This window comes from Herpailurus yagouaroundi, unplaced genomic scaffold, assembly GCF_014898765.1.
Source record: "Herpailurus yagouaroundi ecotype Mexico unplaced genomic scaffold, PumYag 197, whole genome shotgun sequence".
Lineage (NCBI taxonomy): Eukaryota > Metazoa > Chordata > Mammalia > Carnivora > Felidae > Herpailurus > Herpailurus yagouaroundi.
The window spans coordinates 20,956,182-20,966,676 of NW_024412428.1; the positions used below are offsets into that span (position 1 = coordinate 20,956,182).

At 35.9% G+C, this 10,495-nt stretch overlaps 1 protein-coding gene and 1 long non-coding RNA gene across 3 annotated transcripts in view; one reads left to right on the forward strand and one right to left on the reverse strand.

Annotated features, from left to right (window-relative positions):
* LOC121012931 (uncharacterized) overlaps window positions 1–2,161 on the forward strand; it is a 92,972-nt gene extending 90,811 nt beyond the window's left edge. For both annotated transcript variants that reach the window (XR_005782411.1, XR_005782410.1), the window contains 2 exons: window positions 977–1,040; window positions 2,120–2,161. This is a non-coding gene — a long non-coding RNA (uncharacterized LOC121012931). The remainder of the gene's footprint in view (window positions 1–976; window positions 1,041–2,119) is intronic.
* Window positions 2,162–6,609: 4,448 nt separating this feature from the next.
* The window catches only part of KCNRG (potassium channel regulator), a 5,472-nt gene continuing 1,586 nt past the window's right edge, over window positions 6,610–10,495 (reverse strand). Inside the window, exon 2 of the mRNA XM_040448358.1 lies at window positions 6,610–6,850. Coding sequence (XP_040304292.1) covers window positions 6,610–6,850 — 241 coding nt within the window. The remainder of the gene's footprint in view (window positions 6,851–10,495) is intronic.

Consider the following 10,495-nt stretch of genomic DNA (forward strand, 5'->3'; position numbering starts at 1 on the left):
GACTAATATGTGTTAATATTCTTGAACTTATCTTCGTGTCTATTAATAAAACAAAGACCTTTCCCCATATTAGATTGAGGGAATGAAATTGAGAACTTAAAGTTCACATGATTCAACCAGTTAAAACTTTATATAAAATTGACATGGCTTTAATTTCTCAAATGGAAAGGCAGGTAATTGAATTGTGGGAAATGTGCTGGTCTCCAGTTTCAAGAAACAGTACAGCACAAAGACCTGCAATGCTGGCTGAAGAGCTGTAATAATAAACAAAAATTTGAAAACCAGGAAGCCAAATCTTCCAAATGTACGACTGTGGCATTTCAAAGGAGATATAACAGGAGATTCCAGAAGATGGTAAAAAATAGGTTTAGATAATTGAGATTCCTTATATGAATACTTGTGTTTGATGGAGAAATACTGTTAAGCAGAAATGAAGGTTCTAAGAAGCTGTGACTTTCTCCTTCTCACCCTAAATTAGGCTTGCTTCTGAAAAAAAAAGTGTTAGTCCAAAAAATTCAAACGGGGATTCAATAAATTTTAGCCAGGAATTTAAAAAGTGAGCAAAGGGGCAGGGCCAGAATTTCATTGAAAGAAATATTTTGGTTTTCTAGGAGCTAAACGTTGTTTTGTAGGATTCCTATTTAGAATGTCCAAGTATCTTGCTCTATTTACCTAGTGACTACTTGCTGTGGAAAACTGCCACCTTCATCAGACAGAAATCCCATATCATTCTACACCTTGAATTGATATTTTAATATACTATTCCATTTTAATGATATGTAAGGAAACCTAAAATGTCAATCTGTGCTTCCAAAATAGCATTTAAAACACTCACTAATATGTCTTCTGGATATACCACATCTTTTGGACCATACTCAATCCTTAAACTGTTTGATTAAGCCAAGTTCAGTGAACCTATGACTTCAAATCAGGTTATCCAGAACTGCTAACATTTTTTTCTGTATTTCTGTCCTAGTTACATCTGACTTATATGCCTGGTCTGATAACTTCTATCTTTTTATGACTCCTAAATTGTGGAGGTAAGTCAAGATTTAATATCAGTTATAGTCATGTAAAGTTCATTCTGAATTTGTATTCCCTTAACATTTGTTTAATTACTAAGCATTCTTGTAGCATTGCATTTTTATTAGCAAATTATATACTATATTCCAACTTTGGCTGGGCTATTTTACTCTGATTAAATGTGTAATTTTCTGTAACTTTCAACTAGTTAGTATTCCTATAGACATCTAATATTTTCGTCACACTTGGTATGTGATTACCCAAGTAAACTTCTAATGGAAAAACACCATGGGATTTTTTTTTCTGTAGTCTTTAGCTTAAATCACTTCTTTCAGACTCTGTACATAGAGTATCATCCATCTTTGATCTACCATAATTCTTGTTTTTCCAAGTGCCTATTCACCGAGACTGTAGTGTTCTAAATTTTTCAATTCAGTTCAGTTGAGACCATTAGACATCCAGTACTGTGGGGGAATATAAAGATCAGTATTAAACACAATCCCATTCCTCATCTTAAAAGATTTCATGGAAGCTCAGACATTGCAGCCTGACTTTCTTGGGGTCTCTTATTACAAGGAGACCAAGACAGATCTCTCCTATTTGGCTTCCAAGTTGGGAACCCAAAGAAATTCAGATGCTTACCAGAGTGAGAAATAATGGAGAGTAACGTGAAATAGAAACACTTGGTTTAGGGTATGTTCTACTCCACTGATAATCATTTAAAACAATGATTCTGGATTTGAGGTGTTGGTGTGAAATTTGAAGGTGCAGAATGCTGCCTACCTAGAAGTTTGTATAATTAGACATGTCTTAAGCACATTTTAGTTTGGGAAGCAGAGTCCTATTTATTTTGCTGAATGTTTGTTGCTCTTTTATTCTGTGCCATGTAAGGTGTTAACTTTTTATCCTTTAAAAGATTTTTGTAGTTGGATCTCATAGTTTAGATAAATATTAAGGCATTTTATTTTCTAAGCTTAATAATTATGATATAATGAATTTTTTGTGAAATTTTTACATAAATTTTCATCTCTAATAGGTCTGATAGGCCTTATAATTCTTTTCTTTTTTAAGTTTATTTATTTATTTTGAGACAGAGAGAGAGAGCGCAAGCATGAGCCTGGGAGGGGCAGAGAGAAAGGGAGAGAGAGAATCCCAAGCAGGCTCTGGGCTGATGTGGGGCTCAAACTCAACAAACCGTGAGATCATGACCTGGGCCGAAATCAAGAATTGGACGCTTAAACCAACTGAGCCACCCAGGCGCCTGGAAGGCCTAATAATTCTTGAAGTGCAGTTCTGTGGCAAAGCTGGTAAGTAATGATGGCTTTTACTAGGTCATTGGTATTCCAGAAATCTAAGTATTTTAGTAATATGTTTTCACATTAACTCTTTATTTCTTGAACTTTGTTTGAAATACTAAGTTTGATGTCACATTGTTCTCTTCCATGAGTTCTTTGGCTCTCTCAAAGTAACAAAATGTCCTAAATTTATTTTTAAAAATTTCCTCATAGTGGCTCGTCTGCATTGCTAAACTTACTGTTAACAGAGTCAACTTCCCCTGCACAGAGGAAAAATAACAGTAGAATATGGGAGATTTGGAGTGCTCTAATAAATATTTTGTCATCCCAGCAAGGTTTCTGGTGATGTGACTATTTCTATTATTTGTGATAGAGAACCAGTACAAAAACTTATAAAGCAAAACTGAAGTTTGTCAGATGTAAACAATATATAAGACAAATTAGAAATAGCTTATGATTCCCTAAACCATATATTATTTCTCTAGCTCCTTTCCCATGACCATTTTATGTTATTTGGGGCTCCTGATTTCAGATATATTTTCAAAGCAGCCCAAATTAATTCCAATTTTACCATACCTAAGAACTCTTTATAGTTATGACTTGTATATTAAATTCAAGAGTAAAATTCAACATTTTACTCTTCAGAAAATTTTTTTAGGGACAACTTCCAATCACTTATAAGGCAAATTACTGAGTTTCAAGAATAAGCTCTTTAGTGCCTTGTCAGAAATAAAACTGTGGGTGGAAAGATAAAACACACATAACAGAATCGGGAGAACAGGGAAGGCCCAACTACTGGTGGTACTGGTCATTAAGAATGACAGACCTTGGGGCACCTGGATGGCTCAGTTGATTAAGCATTCAACTTCAGCTCAAGTCACGATCTCCCCGTTTGTGAGTTCAAGCCCTGCGTTCGAGCCCCCAGAGCCTATTCGATTTCTGTGTGTCCCTCTCTCTCTGCCCCTCCCCACCTTCTCAAAAATAAACAATAAACATTAAAAAAAAAAAAAGAATGACAGACCTTAATGTGTCATTGTGATGATTCATCTTTGTATATATGAGATGGATTGATAGGTGTATATGATTTAATAGAACAAGGTTTTCAGCATGGTTGGCCAAGACCAGCTTCTGCCATTATTTTCTTACAATTTAAAATGGCCTGGGTGGCTCAGTTGGTTGAGCAGCTGACTTTGGCTCAGGTCATGATCTTAACGGTGTGTGAGCTCAAGCCCTGCATCAGGCTCTCTGCTGTCAACGCAGAGCCTGCTTCAGATCCTCTGTCCCCTTCTCTCTCTGCCCCTCCCCCGTTCGTGCTCTCTCAAAATAAGTAAACGTTAAAAAATTTTTTAAATAAAACTGACAAATTCATCCAGTCCAGAAGTTAAGAGTTAAGTGGTGTACCCATATGAAAATGTTGAAGCTTTTTTTTTTTCTAAAGCAGGCAAGAGTTTTTAATTTGCATTGCATCTGATATATCCCTGTTTTCTTCAAACTACAGTTGCCTTGTCCCCCTTTCTGAAACAAGACTCAATGTTTTGCATGTCTTGATATCCCAGTGATAGTGTCCCACTCTATTTTAGAGTGAATACGAGAGGCTTACTGAGATGATCTTGACAGATGTGCCTCCAGATGAGATAATCTCTAAAGTATTTACTAAAATAAGAAACTCAGTCTACTCTGAAACTACACTTTCCTTAATAATATATATATTTTTAATTGTGGTAATCTTTCTCCTTCCACAAACCTCTGCATTGTGAACTCATAACTTTTGAGAAACTAATAAAAAGCTTGTCTTTCTAATTAAACCATTTGTCAATATTATGAATTGTTTTTGTAAAAAGTTCTAGGAGGGAAGGCATTATTTCTCTGCAGTATCTCCAATGCCTAAAATAGTATTTGGCACACAGTAGATGTCACTAAAGATTTATTGAATGAAGGAATGAAGGAACAAATGTCATATATATCTCCATAGGTAACATGTTTCTATTAGCACATTTTATTTCTCAACTCAAAGTAGTTTCCTGCAAATATGAATGACTAAGAACATACTAAACAGTAGTTTTAACATTTCCTGTCTTACTATTTGCCAACCTGTTACAATATTTTTTGTTTTAATGTTTTTAACCAGTTATCAGTTTTTAATAATCTTATCAGTAAAGCAGTGTTGAACAGTGTTGCATATATAACCATGTCAACTATAGCCAACAAGTTAAATCACATAAATGTCAAAAACTTAGTGTGTCCTAGAATATGATACTAGCAAGGGAAGCAAACACATCATCCCGAAAATTAACTTGACATGCTAAAACAACTAAATTGGCTTTTCTGCAGAAAAGAGGGGATAACTGCCACCAAAAACAAAACACTTATTCATAAGGCTTTTTCTCTTATTTGGGTCATTACTTTCAAATACTAACCTTGACATTACTAATCTTGAAGTATTTTGCACTTCTACATTATACATAACCTTTGAAGTACTGTTAGAAAATTTTAAAAATATGTATTTCTTCCCTACAACCTAGTACACAAATTTGTAATTACTAGAAGTTTCTGGATGCCAACTCTTTACTAAGTGGAGGGCCTTCACAGGAAAGGTGGTAAAGTAACATTTGTATCAGTATAAGATAATAAGCCATACTTTGCCATAATAGTCCCCCTAACACTCATCTAACACCCATATCTTTGTTGAAAATTCCATGCATGGGGGCACCTGGGTGGCTCGGTCGGTTAAGCGTCTGACTTCGGCTCAGGTCATGATCTCACAGTCCGTGAGTTCGAGCCCCGCGTCGGGCTCTGTGCTGACAGCTCAGAGCCTGGAGGCTGTTTCGGATTCTGTGTCTCCCTCTCTCTGACCCTCCCGTTCATGCTCTGTATATATATATATATATATACATATGTATATGTATATATATATATATATAGTGGAAGTATTTTCCCACTTTATATGTTGTTCTATACCTTGCTTTTTTTCCACTTAGAAATATTTGACATTCTTTCCCTAGTTTATAAACTCTTGCCCCATCCTTAAGGACTACATAGTATTTCACTGTATGAACCATAATTTACCCATCCCCTGTTGATCAGCTTTGAGTTTATTTCTCATCTTTTGCTGTTACAATGATGTCCTTTCTCCCTTGAATGTGAGCTGAGAATAAGGATTTTTGTCTTACTCATTTTTTAATCTTAATGACTTAGTATGGTGTCTAACAAATGTTTAATATATGTTTTTGAATGAATTAATTGTACTTTTTAAAATGATACTTAACTGCTTCCAGGCAGGTTTTAACCCTACTGTGTGCTTGATACTCTTTGATTTAACGTTTCCTCTTCTAGATGTTTATCCTCGTGTGCAAAATGACACATATAAATGAGGAATTCCTACAAAAGGAATCACCAAACCAAAGTATATGTGTATTTTAAATGTTAGTAGAGGTTTTCAGAAGCTTTTCACCAAATGTAGGTGTTAATTAATAACAAAGTTATTATTCCTCTCACCATATGTTTGTCAGTGCTTTACACATAGTAGTGTTAAAATTGTTGAGTGATTGAGCTCACATTCAAGTGGAAAAAAAATTGGTTTTTATGATGGCCTAGAAGTCTATACAGAGGAAAAGACTGATTAATATGCCTGGGAAAGGAGGGAAACAAGGCCACAGAGAAGAGGTACAATTGAAAGTGGGCCACCAATCATCTTCTCCTGCCTCCTCCCTCCCTTCTTCCTCCTCCTCTTCCTCCTCCTCCTCCTTCTCCTTCTCCTTTTTCTTCTTCTTCTTCTTCTTCTTCATCACCATCACCATCACTATCACCAACAGTGACTTGGTGCCTACCAGGTACCAGATGTGTTGAATATGTTATTTCCTTTTATTTTCACATATCCTACAAGGGAGATATATTATCCCCATGTGATAAAGAAGTTGAGGCACAGACAACTTAAATAACTTGCCCAAGTTGTATAGCTAGTAATTGATTGAGTTGGGATTAGAAATCAAGCATTCTGATTCCAGAACGCACTCTTGAAAGCTGTGGAAGTGTTCATGAAGAAAAGAAAGGGAAAGATACATTGAAGGTAGAAGAAACATGTGCCAAAGGACCAAGTGCATGTTGTTACTTAGAGAACAAGCAGTTAGTATGGCCTAAACACGATTGATGTATGGTTGCCAGAGAAGGCATGCTAGGAGACAAGGCCACAAGTTAAGCTGAGTACATATTTGACTAACATATATGCCATAAATACAGAATTTCCAAACAAGAAAATGGCAATTCTCTTCACTCTAAAAGAGAATAGAGAATCTCACTTTTTTTTCTGAGATTGCTCTGCTATGCTGGTAGTCTCTGGTTTCAGTGTTTTGTTCATGGTGAAAGCTTCAGGCCTTTTTATCCTTTCAAAGCTATAGCATTCAGTTTTGTCTTCAGAAGATAGCGTTCTAGCACTGACTAGATGGAAGCCTTCCATTAATAAAGTGTCGATTAGTAAGCCGAGGACGTTAGTTCCATTGGCCAATTTTCGATTATCAGGTTTTATAGAAACATACCTAGGACACACAACAAATATTTGGTTATAAAGGATCCTTTTAATAACTAGCAAAACTAAACACATAAATTTGGCTTATAATCTGAGACAAAGGCATCATACCATTTTGATCAGAATTTTTTTTGCAATTTCATTTATAAATCCAAATCAATAGCTTTTTGTCAGGGTACTGAAAATAGAGACTTTCCTGTGATCCCCACAGTCATTTTAATTCTACATTTAGGAATATAACCAACATTGATGAATTTTCATTGAGAAATTATTTTCTGGAGCAAGCAATTTGATCAAAAAAATTAGCTTAATTTTTTATATATGTAATTTATTTCCAGTTTTTTTCAAATTACTAAATATTGTTTTAATCAGCTTAACTAAATTAATTGATTCAATCATTAAAAAAAATTTTTTTTAGAGGAGCCCGGGTGACTCAGTTGGTTAAGTGTCTGTGACTTCAGCTCTGGTCATGATCTCAGTTGTGAGTTTGGGCCCCGTGTCAGGCTTTGTGCTGACAGCTCAGAGCCTGAAACCTGCTTCAGATTCTGTGTCTCTTCTCTTTCTCTCTACATCTTCCCCGCTCACATTCTGTCTCTCTCAAACATTAAAAAAAATTTTTTTTAATTTTTTTTATTTTAGAGATTGAGGGGGCAGTGAGAGAGGGAGAGAGAGAGTCTTAAGCAGTCTCCATGTTTAGCACGGAGGCCGCCATGAGGCTTGATCCCGCAATCCTGGGATCATGACCCTAGCCAAAAACAAAAGTCAGATGCTCAAGTGACTAAGCCACCCAGGTGCCCCTAATTCAATCATTTTAATGAACATTTTATGCATTTACAGCTTTCCTCCTAAATCTAATTCTACCCATTATTAGCACTGATATTACAAATGTTTTCTTTTGTGACTTATTTCTGTCAAAAGTATTTTCTGAGGTACAATTTTGCATATAAAAAATGTCAATATTTAATCATCAATTTTTACTCAATAACTATCCATTATTAAAGAGCAAAGCACAGGATCAAAAGGCTATATACAATCTGGAATCAAAATGACAAAACTCTATTTCCTGGGATACTTGATAGAACCAATACACATAGTTCAAGAAAAATATACCTGAATTTTTCAGACTTGCTATAAATTGGCTTTAATAATGTCAACATAACATGCCCACATAGATACAGCTATATTACTCCTTTATCTACTATCAAGGATATTTTTATGTCTTTGAGTCCTCTCACCATTTGTTTATGACATGTGAAGAAAAGCCTAACTTAAATTACTTCCACACATTAGTGGAAGTTTCTCTGTCATTTTATAGCATAAAAAGAGCCTTTAGGACATCCTTAGCCTCCTTTAATTATGATTAAAATTGAGTGGTTACTGTAGCTCACATTTAGAAATCAATTCTAGGCAAAGAAAATAATAAAACGTAAGATTTATAAAAGCACAAAATACAGATCAGAAAATGTTTATTATGTTTGATACACCAGATTTTTAACATTGGGAAATCATTCCATCTACTCCAAAGACCCAGGTTTTCATTATGTAGCCTAGAAACATTTGTCAAAGAGAAGAAAAGTTACAGCACATCTCAAAAAATTAAGACACAAATAGTATATAGTAAGTGATAACAAACACTTGGAAGAAATCACTGAGCCACAGTACTTGATTCCCTACGAGGTCAAATTAAGAAATGAAAGATTATAAAGCGGAAGAAAAGGATAGAAGAACCCACTGAGAAATAGAAAATCAAAACATTTTTAAAACTTAAAAGGCAGCTATATTTTCCCATTTGATCCAGTTTAAAAAGGAAAGGTCAGATAGAATAAAGGCTACCAAAGAGACTTTAGAATCCTGTGACCATAACTTGAGCTTAATAATGTGGTATCATATGAATGGCCTTCTGCAAGATGCAAGCCAAGTATTTCTCATACTATGAACTTGAGAGATAATAACTGAGCTATCTGCTAGGTTAATAAGATCGCAGAGTAGTAAATCATAGTAGTGGAACATCCTAAACAGCCCCATGGTACAGCAGACTCTTAGGAGCCGTCCAGGCTTACTCCTCCACTTTCCACCTTCAAAAAACATCTGAATGAACAGCTCAGAACAGGAAGTGAACAAGAAATAAAAATGATTGCTAGCCAGGCAGTTATATACCTAAGGTGGGCCTTTCAGGGCCAGAGTTTTCATCCAATCCCCTGAAATCCCAATAATGCCCCCTTACTAGGTTACCCATCCCTACTTTGAAACTGGCATGACAGAAAAAAAATCACAAACACTTACTGGGTGGAAAAAAATTCTGAACTTCAGGCAACTGAACAAAAATACTGTTTGGTGATGAAAATTTTAATTATTAAAATAGCTTCTGGTTTTGGAATTCTCTATTTGGGAAGTTTAAATATAATGCCATTCTTATATTAAGATGAAAAATTTTTGTACCGTTTCTGAACACAAACAACAAAGGTAAAGTCACTTGGCACTGTACATACAAGAATATTCCAACTTTAGTTTTTAGTCTTGTTTTAATTTTAAAATGCATAGGTTTTAAAGTGTTCAGTTTACTTTGCATATTTCTTCTTAAAATTACACCATTTTACCTCAGGCTTCTAACATTTTTTTAATTTATTTTTTTATTTAAAAAAAAAATTTTTAAGGTTTATTTATTCTTGAGAGAGAGACAGAGTGCAAGCAGGGGAGAGGCAGAGAGAGGAGACACAGAATCCCGAGAAGGCTCCAGGCACCAAGCTGTCAGCACAGAGCCCGATGTAGGGCTTGAACTCACAAACCGTGAGGTCATGACTTGAGCCGAAGTCAGACGCTCAACCAGCTGAGCCACCCAGGCGCCCCTGTTTTTTTTAAAAAAGGATCCTCGGGGCGCCTGGGTGGCGCAGTCGGTTAAGCGTCCGACTTCAGCCAGGTCACGATCTCGTGGCCCGTGAGTTCGAGCCCCGCGTCGGGCTCTGGGCTGATGGCTCGGAGCCTGGAGCCTGTTTCCGATTCTGTGTCTGCCTCTCTCTCTGCCCCTCCCCCGTTCATGCTCTGTCTCTCTCTGTCCAAAAAAAAATAAATAAACATTGAAATAAAAAAGGATCCTCAAAGATCTTAATCATTGGGGTGCCTGGGTGGCTCGGTTGAGCGTCCGACTTTGGCTCAAGTCATGATCTCACGGTTCGTGAGTTCGAAACAAATAAAACAAATAAACATTAAACAAATAAACATTAAAAAAGATTTTTTTTAAGTTGTTAATTATTAGATCAAATTTAGAAAACAAAAAGCTGGTAGTTTTCCCTTCTATCCATGTTGGTGCTCCACCAGCGAAAAGAGAGTTGGACACAGAGACACCTTAAAATGCTTCGAGCTAAAGATAGGGTCTTATGTTCTCCTCATAATCAGCCTATTAATCTAATTGGCCCTCTTTTCCCAAAATGACATTTCAGTCTTTCTAGGAGGGCAGGAAATTATTAAGTGTAAAAAGTTAAGAGTTGTCGTATTGCCCAGTGTTCTCCAGTTAGTAAGTAGGACCACGGGGTGTACTGTGGGAGAGGCAAACATTGATAGTTCCCAATGGCTACTGCTGAAGAAAATATCCCAAATTATGTCTACCTTTTCTCCCCACAAAAAAAAAAAAAAAAAAAAAAAAAAAAAAAAAAAAAAA